This window comes from Nicotiana attenuata, unplaced genomic scaffold (genome assembly GCF_001879085.1).
Source record: "Nicotiana attenuata strain UT unplaced genomic scaffold, NIATTr2, whole genome shotgun sequence".
Taxonomy (NCBI): Eukaryota; Viridiplantae; Streptophyta; class Magnoliopsida; order Solanales; family Solanaceae; genus Nicotiana; species Nicotiana attenuata.
The window spans coordinates 35368-51658 of record NW_017673985.1 but is presented as its reverse complement, the minus strand read 5'-3'; the positions used below and the strand labels follow the sequence as shown (position 1 = coordinate 51658).

At 39.4% G+C, this 16291-nt stretch overlaps 2 protein-coding genes across 2 annotated transcripts in view; one reads left to right on the top strand and one right to left on the bottom strand.

Annotated features, from left to right (window-relative positions):
- Window positions 1-1981: 1981 nt before the first annotated feature.
- LOC109217772 (multiple organellar RNA editing factor 3, mitochondrial-like) lies at window positions 1982-13257 on the bottom strand. The gene is made up of 4 exons (XM_019382041.1): window positions 12826-13257; window positions 3740-3837; window positions 2635-2700; window positions 1982-2525 (listed from the first exon to the last, which is right to left on the bottom strand). Exons 1-4 carry the CDS (start codon window positions 13170-13172, stop codon window positions 2266-2268), a joined length of 771 nt encoding a protein of 256 aa, XP_019237586.1. The 5' UTR covers window positions 13173-13257; the 3' UTR covers window positions 1982-2265.
- A 411-nt stretch (window positions 13258-13668) lies between these two features.
- Window positions 13669-16291, top strand: part of LOC109217767 — a 4943-nt gene continuing 2320 nt past the window's right edge. The window contains exon 1 of the mRNA XM_019382036.1: window positions 13669-13697. Within this exon, the coding sequence (XP_019237581.1) occupies window positions 13669-13697 (29 nt within the window). The remainder of the gene's footprint in view (window positions 13698-16291) is intronic.

Sequence of the window (16291 nt, the reverse complement as noted above, 5' to 3'; positions counted from 1 at the left end):
CAAGGAAGAAGACGACGTCAGTTTTTTGTATAATTATGTATAATCTAGTATAATAATGTATATGAGTGTATAAACACAACTTATACACTATTATACACTTTATACCCCTTTATACAAGCGTCTGTAGACGAACTTCTTCCACGATTTTCAGTTGTAATTCTTGTTCAAAACCAGTCCAAATCTCCATTAAATGACTTCAAATTTTATATACAACCTCCTTATACAATTTCTAACAAGTCTAAATAATACCCACTCTAAATTTCTCACAAAATCAAATTCAAAATTTAAACCCACATATTTAAGCTTGTAAAAATCTAATTTTCACCACCCAAATGGATTTGGTTTGTTGAACTAATATTTGAGTCACAGTTACTGATTCGAAAATTAACTTAAAAGCTTGAGCAATCTTTTTTAAAAATTAAATAGTAATTTTGAGAACCTATTGGAGTTGGATGTTGAATCTTAGCCTATATTTTTGGGCTAGTTGGTTGTAAATTGAAATATGGGTTATAAAATTGAAAAGTAGGAAGCTCAGTTGTTCTTATGTGAAATTTTCCCTTAGGGGTAGGCATATATCGGGTAAAACCGATAATCCGAACCGTTAATTATTTATTGGGTTATTGGGTTAACGGTTCGGTAACGGGTTTAGAATTTTTTTTTTATTGGGTTATGGGTTCAGGCTCGGTTTGGCAATTCTGTTACTGGGTAAAACCGATAACCCAATAAGGATTAACTAATTACTAGTTTACCCTTAAGTATATACATACTAGGGTTTCATAATTCATAGTTCACTCTTTGATTTCCCTATTCTTTCTCAGTTTCTCCGCCTCACGCCCTCACCAGTCAGCCCGTCAAGACTCAGGCCGGCGTCAGTCGAATTTCTCAGCTTCTTTCCTTCACTCTTCAGTCGCATCTTCACTTCATTTCTCAGATCCATCAGATTCTTCAGTCGCATTTTCACTTCACTCTTCAGTCGCATTAGTACTATGTTTGGACTTTGGACTTGTTAATCTTAAGGTTGCTACTATTTTGTATTGTTATTAATGTGTTTGAACTATTACTTTGGACTGTTTGTAGTGTTGAACTATTACTTGAAGTGTTGAACTATTAGTGTTGAACTCTGTTCTATTGTTGCAGATTTAGTTCTATTGTTCTATTGTTAGCAGAACTATTAGTTTTATGTTTAGCAGAACTATTTGATGAAGCTGTTCAGTCTTCAAAGTAGTCGAAGGGTAGTGACTCAACTTCTCACTTTTTCTTTAACATTTACAAAAATTGCATCACAAACATGTGCATCGTGGCTGGCACTTGTATTTGTTATTCATTTAGATCCCTTGTATTTGTAGAAAGTGTCGAAGTGAAAATATGACTGATATTCTGTTTTTTCGTCACCGACTGATATTGGAATTTTTGTTTGTATTTTTTGGGTTGAAGAATGAAAGATAGAAACTTTGGTTGGTGTTTATTTTATTGGATGTTGCAGTAAATTTAAATTCTTATGAAATAGAACAGTTCTGAAAAGAGTTTTAGCAAAACAACTCTTAAAATCTTATAAAACCGTTTATACATTGCAAAACTGTTTTAGTTGTTTTATCTTATCGAGTAAACCGATAACCGAACCGATAATGATCGATAACCGATAACAAATATCTTATCGATTTGGTTATCGGGTTATGATATTTGTATACTGATAACCGATAGGCAAAACCGATAATATTCATAACCGAACCGAACCTGCCGATGCCCACCCCTACCCCTAATAACACAAATATGATGGTGGTGTTCGCCCTTCAATTATTTTATCCGGTACCTATTATCCCTACCAGCACAGGTATTGAGTAACTTTATCCATCAAAACTTAGGCAAATGAGAAATAATCACTTATTTACCTCCGTTGGAATTAAACCATACATCATGGTTCTCCTCCTACTTCAACGACCACTACGCTACACCCCTAGGAACTTAAAACCCAAGTTACCACTGCACAAAAGTAAGGGATATCCGTATTGATGCTGTTTTGAATTACTGATTTACAACACTTAAATCTGCAAACACTTGCCCAAAGCCAAATTAGACAAGAAGATTCATCTCCTACTATATTAATGCCCTTCATGTGAACAGGGAAGATATTCACATTACAATCATTTGGAAAATATGTCCTTACGCTATGTTCGGAACAACGCTGCAGAACTTGTGAAACGAACAATTTATGAGGCCTAGTCCCATTACTAAAGATTTTAGTGTTTGACAATTGGCGTAGAAGCTTCAACCATTATTCCCCTGAGATCCTGCCGGGCCTCCTCCAGTTCCATGAGAGAAATTCTGGCCTTCGATTGAGACTGGTTGTGCAGGAGGAGCTTGCTGATTGGGTGTCCAGGCTCCTCTTTGTATTGGTTCTCTTCTTTCTACTTGCATTGTCTCCCTGCGTCTGTCATAACGAGGTCGAGGCCTGGGTCTAGAACTTTGGTTTTGATTGAACCTATATTGTGGCCTATGGATGACTTTTCCGTCTACGAACAGATCCCCTAAACATCAATGAGTGGAAACAGTAAACAAGTGATTTACTTAATAAACATGCTACAAGTGACTGAAGAATCGCCATGGCATAAAAGCGCAAGTTTCCAGCATACAAACCTCCATAATCCTTGTTGGGGACATCTAGATATGAATCTGGCAAGACCCACAAAACACCAGGTAAACCTACGTAATATAATAAGAAACCAATCAGGCTGAAATCAAATAACACAATTCCAAGAATAACCACAAATCCGCTAACTACTAACAGGGAGACCAAACTTAAGCGCATACATGCCAACATTAGGAAAGGCTAATAGCTACATGAAACAAGGGTTCCTCTCAGTAACTTTCATAGAAAAGGTTTAAGCCAATCCTGAAGTTTAATTAATAAACTAGCAGTGTTATCAACGTAAATGAAAGGAAGAACATAAAGGTATAGTGGAGCTTTAAGCAATGCGTAAAAAGTGCACTGGTTTTATGAAGTGAAGCACAAAAGAGAATAGTAAAGTATACATGTGATACTAGAAGGATAATTACAAACACAAACAACAATTATATGGACAAAGAAATTAAAAAAAATTCAACTAATTGAATTGCTTAGTGATGCCTTCTAATGACAGAGCTCATGCGCAATGAGGTGCATGACTTATATCAGTGACCCATGCACCGAAACACTGCCTATATGAGACAAAGGGTTCATCCTGTGTTGTACCTAATTTAGGCTTAAGCGTATGCGCATATTAGCCGAGCCTTTAACGACAACGTGAAGGACTTAGTTCGATCCCAAAATAGTTTGTGTTGACCATATGAATCCTTTTTCTTCCGTTCCGCCTCATTCTGGTCCAAAGCCAATCCTAAATTTGATATTCTTTTTTAGAAAGAGGACACCAGTAAGCACTTACGACTATAGACGACTACACCAAAGGCATGTCTTTTCCTACTCTAGGATTAGTGTGGAAGGGAGGAATGTGAATATTCATCTTTCCTTATTCGGTAATCATAGCACAAAATTTGCAAGGCTACTTTAGCACTTCTAGATTATCCCCATTTAAGTTTATCCTGAAATAAACTCGGAAGCACAGAAAAGTACCATTTCTCAACCTTCTACAATGACAAGGCTGCTTTTAAAATGGAGAGCATAAAACTTCAGATAGAAAGTAACTCAAGGAAAGCATATGAACGAACAAGACACCTTAAATGACCAGCAAAGGAAACCATGTACCTTTAACTTTGTAGGAAAGCTCTTCAGAAATCAAAGCACCAAAACCTGTGTATGTAGTTGTACAAACAGAGTAAATCTTCTTTTTTGCTTCTTCCTCACTGCATATCAAACAAGCAGCTATGAAATACCACTACATAGACCAAAGAACCTATGCCTAACAATCATAATAAAGTTTACCAGACAAGGAAGTGAAATAGCTCTGTTCATTTTAAAATTCTAATACAGTATATTCAAGCACATAATGGGTCATATATGCATCAATATAGTTACTCTGCAACATAGGCACACTTCATAATAGATCCAATATATTAAAAAAGAAAAGAAATATTTGTTGAAAGAATAAATAAACAGAGCTATGAACTGTAAAGAATTCTGCAGAAAAGACTAGAACAGATTAACGGGAAAAAAAAACAAATATATTGACAGATATAACGCGTAAGCCACAGCCATACATAAATACAACATAATGTTTCCCGAGTCTCCAATCCCTAGTGAATTGCATCATGTCGCTCTAGGAACAACTTAGGAGCAATTTGGAATGTCAACTTTTGCAAACAAATTGCTATCGTCTCTTTTGCTACAGTTCAATGCCAATTTTGACCGAGGTTCCTTGCCTTTAAACAGAAAGAACAACTCCAATTTGAGCTTACTTCACCACGAAATATCCTCCAACGCAGCCACAAGAACAAGGAAGCGAAACTGGCAATCAATTCGGGTTTCTCGGCACTAGAATCACTTTGGAAGACTTGAAATCACCAAGGGTTGATATGAAAACCTTGGGAGAGTATTTTACAGAACTTAAACCACTTTAAATAACTCCCCACGTTGGGAGAGTATTTTACAGAACTTAAACCACTTTAAACAACTCCCCACACGGGCTGAAACCACACCAAAATCAATAACCACAAGAAGAACAAGAAACTCACTAGCGCCACGGAATTCCCGACACTTGATTTGTGTTGTTTGCCCTTGGGTTTGGGTTTGGGTCTTGGATCATGAAAGAACTTTGAGAGAAAGTTTTTAGGTGTCTAGGGTGTAGAGAGTGAAAAAGAATGAGTTAAAACGGATATATATATATAGATATCTCAACCGCCTAAGTGGGTCCTGGGTCCCATAGAGAGCTGCTTGCGCAGTCTCCGGAAAACGCGAATATATCTCTACTCCGATGTCGTATCGACAAACGGTTTAATGCGTTGGAAACTAAACTCGTAGACATACAATATAAATTAAATTAAACTTGAATAAAATGTGATTCGGATAATTTTTTCTTCGAGCAACTAACTACATGTAAGTCCGGAAAATTCAACAGTATTTCGATCGTCCAATCTCTTAGTGAACTGCATAATGTCATTCCATAAACAACACAGTAGCACACTGGAAACTTCAAATTTGCAAAACAAATCGTTAGTCCACTTGTATCACATTTTAACTAATTTTGTTTCTAAATACATTTGAAGGTTAAAAGATGTGATTCCCGTAACGATCAATAGCCACGATATTGTAGAATTTACCAAAAATAGCCATTTAATAATGACAACAAGGACAATAAAGAGACAAGGGAATTACATGGTTCGGTCAATTTGACCTATGTTCATGAACAACAAAGCAAATTCACTATATCAAAAGTGTACAAAATAGAGTAAAAACTCTAATTATCCCAGAATATCCCAAGAGAAATAGAGAAAACCCCAACAATGATCGGTCCAAAAGAGATTCACTCAAAGTGCTTCCTAACAGTAACTATACAGATTACAAAAACTTTCTATCTATTACAAGCTAAAATTTTAAAAAGATGAGATAATCCAAAAGAACTTGCTTCTGATTGGAATGCATAGAACGAGCAAAACAACAACAACAATCCAGTATAATCCCACAAGTGGGGTAGGGTAGTGTGTACCAGACTTTACCCTATCTGGTGGGGTAGAAAGGCTATTTTCGATAGACTCTCAGCACAAGAAGATAAAAAAGAGACAATAGAACAGTAACAACAATAGAGGTCATAAAAATAGAATCAGAAAAATAAATGGAAAAAGCAATACCATTAATCAGTAACAATGGCAAGGTGCTAGAAAACCGAAGCGGAAAAATAGTAAGAACACAACACGTATCACTAGCACACGACAACAAGACACTAACAGACTAATCTTACACCCCGTACGGAGTAGAAAAATGCTCAACTACCTACTAACCTCCAACCTTAGTACTCGACCTCCACACCTTCCTATCAAGGGCCATGTCCTCAGTGAGCTGGAATAGCGCCATTCCAGTCTGATCACCTCTCCCCAATACTTTTTAGGCAACACTAACAGACTAATCTTACACCCCGTACGGAGTAGAAAAATGCTCAACTACCTACTAACCTCCAACCTTAGTACTCGACCTCCGCACCTTCCTATCAAGGGTCATGTCCTCAGTGAGCTGGAATAGCGCCATTCCAGTCTGATCAACTCTCCCCAATACTTTTTAGGCCGTCCTCTACCTCTCTTCATACCCGCCAAGACCAATTGCTCGCACCTCCTAACCGGGCATCTAGGCTTCTTCTCTGCACGTGCCCGAACCATCTAAGCCTCGCTTCCCGCATTTTGTCTTCCAAGAGATCTACGCCCACTTTCGCGGCTTCGCCCGAACATCTTCATTCCTAATCTTGTCCAACCTAGTGTGCCCGTACATCCATCTCAGCATCCTCATTTCTGCTACTTTCATCTTTTGTACATGGGAACTTTTAACTGGCCAACACTCTGCCCCATACAACATGATCGATCTAACCACCGCTTTGTAGAACTTACCTTTAAGTTCCGGTGGCACCTTCTTGTCACACAAGACGCCAGATGCCAACCTCCATTTCATCCACTCTGCCCTATACGGTGTGACATCCTCGTCGATCTCCCCATTCCCCTGGATAACTGGTCCAAGATACTTGAAACTTCCTCTCTCGGGATTGACTCGTGAACCCAGCCTTACGTCCATATTTGTTTCCCCCATCGCGTCGCTGAACTTGCACTCCGAGTATTCTGTCTTTGTCCTACTCAACTTGAAACCTTTAGACTCAGGAGTCGGTCTCCAAACCATAGACTGAGCATGACAGCTTTTTATTTACGGGCAAATGCTTTGCCTTTTTTGAAGAGCCAATTGACTATTCATTTCGAAAGAGTCATGACCTTACATAATGCTAAGGATCATAGCCTTTCAATAATGCCAATGGTTGTGACTTTAGTAATGAGTTAGTGACAAGGGTCAGAAAATAATGTCAAGCGTCGTAACCTTTTTAGAAATTGAATAGCCAATATCGACCAGTTCTGTCTGACAAATTTCCACATCAGCCTAGATTTGGCTAATATAGTGTATTTGCTCCATCTTAATCAGAAATGATTTAGCAATCACTTATACTAGGCGATAATTATGTAATTTAGCTACCATTGACGCTCTAACTTAGCTACACTTTATTGATTATTGAATGTTAAATGATAACAAACTGTTCTACTTAATAACTTTATGCTTTGTAGGAGCAATGCCGGGCTATGAGGACATTGAAGAGTATTTTGGAATTAATATGGAGCAATGAACGCCAAACGGAGGTGAGCGCGCGCAAAAGAAGAAAGAAAACTGAAGGCAGAAATCTTCTCCAGGTGCGCGGTCGATCCGCATCCTCGCACAGGCCGCGCTTGTCAGGCAGAACGAAAGGCAATATGCGCGGTCCATCCGTGGTTGATCCGCGGCCGCGCACGTCTCTCCGAGGATTTTTATTTCAGGGGTAAATTTGTAAGTTCAGAGGCGACTCTCCTTGACCTATATGAAGCTCAGCTCGCCCAAAAAGAGGGTATCTTGGTTTTTGGAAGGATTTTGAAGGCAAGAACAGGCAAGAAGCAAGACTGAAGATTCGGCATAGAGTTCTAATCTTTCTTCCTCTTGTTTTTATCATTGATGATGAATTCTATTGTGATGATTGTGAAAACAATTATGATGCATAGCTAAACTTCTTATCTAGGGTTTTGATGGAACCTATTGGAGGATGATTTTCTTGTTATGTTAATATAGATTTGCCATAGTATTCTCTCTATTTGTTCAACTATATTGTGATTGTTATTGATTGAAGGGCCCTCAATTGACTGTGCCTATTTAGTATGTATTACTCGGGAGAGAGTGCATATTTAGGTAGTTGTTGAACAACACCACTCCTAACGTATATGAGGGATCAGTACGAAGGGTTTAAAGGTGGGATTAGGGATAACGAAACCTAGGGTGCGATCTAAGTGAGTTGTAATTAAAGCTAGCTAGCGTAATTCGGGATAATAGTATATTGTTGTAATTACTCGGGAGAGAGTTACGACAGTCAGAGTGCTCATGATCGATAGAGAAGACTTAGACAAATTTATAGCAAACATAGCAGAAAGGATTCCGACACTAAGGGAAATCAGAACCTTAGATCATTCCAATTCTTGTCTACAACCCATTCAATCACCAATACCAATCAAGTTCAAAGAGGGCTTGAACTTAACAATTGGGAGGAGCTCAATAAATATTTCAGTAGGATTGTCTCAAGTATTGTCTCTAGTATTGACATTTTCTTTGACAATGGTAACAATTAGTGTTGTCAAAGGCGCACTTAAAGTGCGCCTAAGCCCTAGAGAGAGATGCAAAACAGGTTGAGCGCTTCGCCTTGCTAAGAGGGGGCTTCAATGTCATCATCAAGGCTCTAAGGAATACCTTTCCTTGCTAATGAGTGTAACCCTGAGGAGGCGACACTAAATAATTGAAATTTCGCTTTATCGCAATTTTCTTTTAATTTCTTAATCCATATGTTTGTTATTCATGCTTATAATTATTAGTCTTGGACTACACATGCATATTTGTAATTTTTCTCCTTTTTCGCCTTTATTCATTAAAGTCCACGCTTTATCTGCGCTTTTCGCTTAAAGCCCAATGGACCTTAGAGCATTTTTGTGCTTTCGCTTTTGATAACGCTGGTAAGTGGTAACAATTGTCTCTAGTATTGACACTCCGAACTTAGACCTTTCCTTCAGGAATGATTTCCCGAATGAAATGATACTTCATACAAATATACTTTGCCCTCTCATAATACATCTAATCAGTAATCAAGTGAATAACACTTTGATTATCACAGCAGATGGTAATGCCACCTTGAAGTAGACTACATTCAATAAACAAAACCTTCAACCACAAGGTTTCTTTGATTGCCTTTGGTCACTACCATGTGTTTTGCTTTAGGATAAAGCTACTATATTATGACCTAGCTTCCCAAATAATGGCATAACTTTCCAATGTAGCCTGTAAGCGCTGTTCTATCACCTCATAAACTGGGTCTACCAAAGTAACCAAAGTGTCATTACTCTTCCCAAAATCCAAACATGATTGTGTAGTACCTTGCAAGTTATTTGAAAATCTATTTCGCAACTTGCCAATATGCCTTATCAAGATAAGCTATACACTGCTCACTACACTTACTACTTGAGAAATGACTCGATGTGTACATCGCATACACTATATTATCGACTCACTAAAATGTGGAACCTGTGCTATCCTATTTTCTTCCACCAACTACAATGCCTGAGCCACTGTTAACTTAAAATGTGCATGAACCGAAGTATTTACAGGTTAGCAGCATCCGTAAACTTCTTCAAGACTTTCTCTAAATAATTCTTTTGGGTCGTTGACAATTTTTGAGCTATTTGTCAGGTAGAAGTGGCCTAAATTTGGCCATTTAATTATCGAAAATACCATGGCATTTGACATTACTGAAAGGCCATGGCGCTTGAAAGGTCATGACCTTTTTGAAATAAAGAGCCAAATTGGCATTTGACATTCTTCAGAAAAGGCAAATCCTTTTTTTTATGAAGTAAGGTATTTCATTAGAAAGGCATCAAGTAGATGCAATAGTTACAAAATCAGAAGACAAAATTACAGAAAAACAAGAGTTTGTAAGCCCCTTTAGGATGTGCTAAACTATAACTAAGGAGCTAAAAAAGTCCAAAAGGTGGTCAGTGCTAATTACAGGGGTTAACTTGACCCAGCTAAAAAGGGTGAGCAAACAATTAGCTTTAGGAGTGTGATTTGGAGTTGAGATTCCATTAAAGCATCTTTGGTTCCTTTCATTCCACAAACTCCAAAAAATAATTGCAGGAATCATTAACCAGATCTCCTTGATGGCCTTATCAACTTCCCAAAGACTTCAGCTTGTGTATGCCTCTCTAATATACGATGGCAAGACCCAGTTCAAGCCGAAAAGATATAAGGTATGTTCCATAGATCAGTGGCAACTGGGCAATGCAAGTGCAGGTGACTGACATTCTCTGAGCTTTCCTTACACATGTAGCATCTGTTGCCCAGTTGAAAGCCTCTTCTATTGAGATTTCCAGTGTTAAGCGGGCTTCATATAGAGCAATCAAGCTGAAACAAATAACCTTGGTGGGTAGTTTGGTCTTCCATATTAGTCTCCATGGCCAAGGGTTTGAGTCAAATACCTGGTTCTGAGTACAGATGTCCTTATAGCATTCTTTCACTGTAAAGATGCCCTTGTTCCCCCACTTCATAGTGTCAGGTAGATTCTCATCGATGGTGAAGACCTCCACTCTGGCTAACATGTCCATCAAGTTGTCCATTTCCCAATCTTGTATAGATCTTCTAAGGTGCACATCCCAAATATTGCCAGTTCTGTTTTGGGCAATGGAGGAATCCTTATCAAGGGCAATCTGGAAAATGGTGGGGTATTCAAACATGAGTGGGTTGTTGCTCATCCATTTGTCTTTCCAAAATTTGATATGTGCTCCATTCCCTGCTTTGTAGTGAACATCCTAGACAAATTCATGTCCAAGTTTGCCGATGTACTTCCATGGCCCAACCCCATAAGGTGCAATGGCAATTTTAATGCTCCAATGATCTCTCTTCCCATGCTTGGCGTTGATTACCTCCTTCCAGAGGCTTGAATCACTTGTGCCATATCTCCATAACCATTTCATTAGCAAGCTTTTGTTGTGGATGGTTAAGTCTCTGATACCCAGACCTCCTTTGTATTTTGGTTGCATGACCTTTTCCACTTTATCAAGTAGAATTTAGAGTTGTTGTTCCCCTCCCATAAGAATTCCTCCTGAACTTGTCTAGTTGATTTAGCACCTTTTTGGGGATGGGTAACAAAGACATGTGATATGTAGGGATACTATCGAGCACACTAGTTATATGGGTTAACGTACCACCCATTGATAGATATTGCATCTGCCATGATGCTGATCTCTTCTCAAACTTCTCAATGACTCCATTCCATACCTCGCAACTCTTGAATTTAGCCCCCAATGGGAGACCTAGGTAGGTCGTAGGAGGTGCTCCATAGTACAGCCCATGATACTAGACAACTCCTCTAAGTTCAGCACATTGTTTACCGGATAGATGATGCTTTTCAACTTGTTGACATGTAGCCTTGATAAAGCCTCAAATAGCAAAAGAGTCAGATACAAGTATAGCATTTGAGATCTTTCTGCCTCACAGAAGATCAAAGTATCATCGACATAAGTAGATGTGATACTTTGACAGTGTTCTCAGCATTTGAACCAACAATGAAACCCTGGATCCATTGCATTTGTCCGGCCTTCTCCAACATTTTGCTCAGTCCCTCCATGGCTGGGATGAAAAGGAAATGTGAGAGTGGATCTCCCTGCCTTATCCCTTTCTGCGGAGAGAAAAATCCCACAGATCCTCTGTTAACAATAATTGAGTATTTCACTGTTGAAATACTAAATCTGATCCACTTGATCCACTTTTCCCCAAATCACATCTTCCTTAAAATAGAGATAAGGTAAGACCAATTAAGTGGATCAAAAGCCTTCTCAATATCTAGCTTACACATAAATAGAAAGTCATTTTGCTTATTCTAAGCATCTCAATCGAAGCAAGTCTTCTGAATTCTCTCGTCTTTGTTTATTCTGAGTTTGTAGTAGATAGAAAGTTTTGAATATTCCATAAAGATAGTGTGAGGGGAAACGTCAAATGAATCTCTTCTAATTCCCTTTTAATTTAGCCAATAATATTTTACAATCAAGGTTTCTTGACCTACCTACCTTTACAAAAATTAAGTTTAATAGTAATAGCTTAGTGTAAACTCTTTGCCGGATCACACAGTCAAGCGTATGTATTAGGTGCCTAATCAATCAACTATAGCTTAATCCCGATTAAGTTGGAATCGAGTGTATGAATCGTCATTGTCCACTCCACTCCATTAAGATGTATGGCGTGTCCAGGTGGACATGTGTTACATCCCAGATTTTATAGGACATATTGTTCGATTTTTCCCAACAGATTTCATGAATTTGTCTCTTGGGCTAAGTTACATCAAGCCCAAAAGCGATTCTGCCAGGTGAACTTGTTCTATGTCATATATAATCTAGGTGAACTTGTTCTATGTCATATATAATCTAGGATTTTTCACCTGTGTCACATGAAATCCTTCTCTAGAGGCCCAGAAGCCTGACAATCTTTCACCTATCCTCATCGGCTCACCCTTCCTCATTGGCAGCCTATACACCCCCTTCTTAGGAACTTATCAGCATCCTAAATGAGGATTGTCCCACTCTCACCATCATACTAAGGGAATCATACTTTGACACCATATTAGTTATGGTATAAAGTTCATGGCACATAATGTCCGCACACACTTCATAGCTTTATCTTTGGGCTACGTCAGATTGAGTCCAAAAGCATGAGTACTAACTTGTTCTTTGTCATATACATCCTAGGGTCCCCCCCCCCCCCCCCCGGTTCCAATAAGCCTATCTTTACCCCTCCTCATCAGCTCCCTCTCTAGCGTCACAACACGTCATGAGGAATTCAATATTTGCATGCATTGGTTAAACACCCATGACCCAGGAATTGTATGTCAACAAGGAACCAAAAAGAACCATTTCTTTCTCGGAGGAACTTCCCATGAACCCATAATCTATGACTCATGTATAGTATGTTAATGAGCAACTAGAAAAACGAGTCTTTTCCAAAGTAACTTCCTATGTCTTTGCAAAAACACAAATGATCAAGGCATAGCATATCAACAAGGAAAAAAAACAAGAGGGTCGTTTTCAGAGTACCTTCCGACAACGGCAGCAAGGGTTTTAACATAGGCATTAATCATTTCTTCCTCAGAGGGTTTAGGGTCAGGAAACTCCAAGACAATCAGCCAATGCTCATAATCACATCCATCCAGAAGTATCGTCTCCTTCGGCGGCCGGTTACTCCAGTTCGGTGAAGGATCATTTAGAGGCGAGTAACCCGACCCGGATGACTTGGGACGGGTTGGAACGAATTGCTCTGACGGGTAGTAGTGGGGATTGAAGAGAAGGGGAATAACAAAATGAAATCGAGATAATGATGAAGATGAAGAGAGTGCACGGTAAATGCTGGAAGTTAATACGCGCCTGGTGGCAAACAGCGCCATTGGATTTTGGGGTCTTGAAAATGAGAAGAAACTCTCAAAATTGGGAGAACTTTGGCTTTGAGTTGGAGCTAATAAGGTTTATCGAGGGTTTAAAGCCTCAGGCTACAATAACGTCGTCGTTCGACCAAGAATTTTCTGCAGTAAATTTGGGACTCAGACATTTTCTTCTTTTTCCTTCTTTTCATTTATATATATATATATATATATACGGAAAATGTCCAAAAATATCCCTAAACTATGGTATCAGTTATGTCCTCCGTCAGTAAACTGGGGCAAAAAAATCCTCCGCGTTAGCAAAATGGGCCACTAATGCCTTCAACCTAACGGCTCATTCCTATCAGCACTTTGTATCCTACATGGCATCCACATAAGCCATGACATGGCAGCCACATAAGCGGGCCATTCATAAACCCGCTCCAGTTCCAAATAAGCAGATTCCAAATATCAACGCGAAGGCAGAAGACCCCCATTTTCAAACAAAAACCTAAGTTCTTCCATGTCTGTTCTTCCATGGCGATTTGAAAGGTGAGGGGATGACAAAATCGAGCAAGGTTTAACAACACAAATTGAAGATCATCTGAAGATATTCAGGTAATTTTCCCTTCTATTTATTGGGTCTCTGTCTCGAACTTCAATTTTTTTTTGTAATTTTCTAGGGTTTTGTCTGGTATTTCTGATCCTAGCTTCTATTGTATAATGTTTGCATGTGGTTCTTGTACTCTTTTTGTTTGCTATCTTTGTTGTTTCCTTATGTGGTGTCAATTTGTGCCCTAGGTGTACATCGTTTTTTTGCTACAAGTGTCCTTTTCACATTTTTTATCATAGTGTGGTAAAGGTTGGGTTGTTGAAATCGACAGAATCATGTGCATTTCTTCTTAAAGATAGTTTTTTTTTTTTGCTTTCCACGGTGGTTTGAAATCGACAAAACATGTGCTTTATCTCTTAAAGTGTGTGCTTTATTCTTTCCACTATATTATATACAGTAATTTATTGTATGTTCAATATTTTATTGTCAAAGTTGTTAAATTATTCATGTGGTCCCTCTATGTTTTCTTCTGTGTCTTTATTATAGATATTTCAATATGGGGGACCACGAAGAGCCAATTTCAGGTCAATATCAATGTGAATTAGTGTCACGACCCGGATTCCCCACCCTCGGGGGTCGTGATGGCGCCTACTAATAGGAGCTAGGCAAGCCAACTTAATTAACCATTTTAATTAAAACACTGTCCCTTTTAACAATTAACCGCATAATAAAGGCGACGAATTAAATCATAAACGGAAGACTTAAATGTAGATAAAAGATCGATAATACAGAAGTTCCAACACATATATCTCTACCCCGGGACTGGAGTCACATACTCACGAACATCTAAGGAGTACTACATACAAAGTCTGAAAGAAACATAATCTGTTTATCTCGGGTACAATGAGATGACGGCCGAATGTAAAGATAGAAGGGAGACGCCAGGCCTGCGGACGCCTGCAAGCTACCTCGGGTCTCTCTGGACTGAAGGTTCGCCCCCGTGCTAATGCTGCTGCTGCTGCCCAATACCTGGACCTGTGCAAAAATGCACAGAGTGTAGCATCAGCACAACCGACCCTATGTGCTGGTAAGTGCCTAGCCTAACCCCGGCGAAGTAGTGACGAGGCTAGACTAGACCCCACATAAACCCGTGCAATTATAAATATATAGCAGAAATCGAAGTACAAGGCAACTAACAGTATGGGAGGGGAAACATGCTGTGGGGAGATAACAATATTAACAATAAATCCAAAGTAATCAATCTAGGTGCAAATTATAATTTCCGGCGAACAAGAAACCAATACCAACACTAAACACATTTGTATCATTAACTGTTGCAGCGCACAACCCGACCCTTATATATTTCAACATTGTTGCGGCGTGCAACCCGATCCACAATTATCACTGTTGCGGCGTGCAACCCGATCCACAATTATCACTGTTGCGGCGTGCAACCCGATAGGGTCGTGGCTTTTACCTAGGTGGTCAACTAACGGGTAGAGATTCCTAATACGAGAATGATGATTATGGGGCTTATGATATAACCGTTGCACGATATCACTCACTCTCACACCTCTCGTAGAAAGAATAATTTTGCCCAATTGACTCTCTCGAGACCAATTGGGCAGGCTAACAAACCAAGCAACTTAGGGTTCAAGTTGGGTAATTACTCTCTCGAGGTTTTACCCGTTAATTGGGACTACCATTCTCATAGGTCCATCTCAATTCCTTGTTGGGTTAATTTTGGAGTCATAGACACTCTTTCTCAAGAAGAGTCAAGACCCACAAAGCTAGACTTAGTGTTTGCAACCACCTAATCCAAGTGAAAACATCAAAATAACCCAAATATCAAACACCCAACATCATTCAAGCATTAAACAATCATACCCATTAATTACCCACACTAGGGTTGAGCCACAACCCTAGCTTATGGGTTTAGCTAGCCATAATAACAACAGAAATTGAAGGAGAAATAGATAAAATGAACATATTAATTAACTAGAAGGTAAATCTACAAGAATCCACGTTAAACAAGATGAAAATGCCCAAAATAGGCTAAAACTTTTGTCTCACGAGTGCAGCAGCTCTCTGGTATCTAATTCGTCCCCTAAAAATGGCAAATATTCTATTTATACTAAGTTAAGAAAAACCGGACAAAAATACCCCTGCGGGGTCCGTGTGGTCCGCACGAAATTGACACGCGGCCGCACTGGGTTGCTTGACTTCTGAGACTTGCCTTCTGAAGATGTTGACGCGGACCGCACAATGATGGAGCGCGGCCGCATGATGACTGGCGCGGACCGCGTGAGCTTGTAATGCGGCCGCATGAATAGCTTGTGATGGTCTCTGGACTTTTATGGTGCGGACCGCGTGAGCTTGTAGTGCGGCCGCATGAGTGGCTTGTGATGGTCTCTGAACTTTTGTGGTGCGGACCGCGTGAGCTTGTAATGCGGCCGCATTGGCTGGAACTGAGAATGCCAACTCTCTGAACTCCTATGGTGCGGCCGCATGACATGATGGTGCGGTCCGCACCAAGTTCTGAATATCCTTGCTTTCATGATCTTTGACACTTTGAGCAGGTTTCACTCCGTTT

Excerpts from the sequence above, each read along its gene's own strand:
- LOC109217772 (XM_019382041.1), bottom strand. The coding sequence starts at position 13,172 with ATGGCGCTGTTTGCCACCAGGCGCGTATTAACTTCCAGCATTTACCGT. Across the intron at positions 2,701-3,739 it reads GCTTTCCTACAAAGTTAAAG|GTTTACCTGGTGTTTTGTGG; the intron begins GTACATGGTTTC and ends TATATTACGTAG. Across the intron at positions 2,526-2,634 it reads CCCCAACAAGGATTATGGAG|GGGATCTGTTCGTAGACGGA; the intron begins GTTTGTATGCTG and ends ATTGATGTTTAG.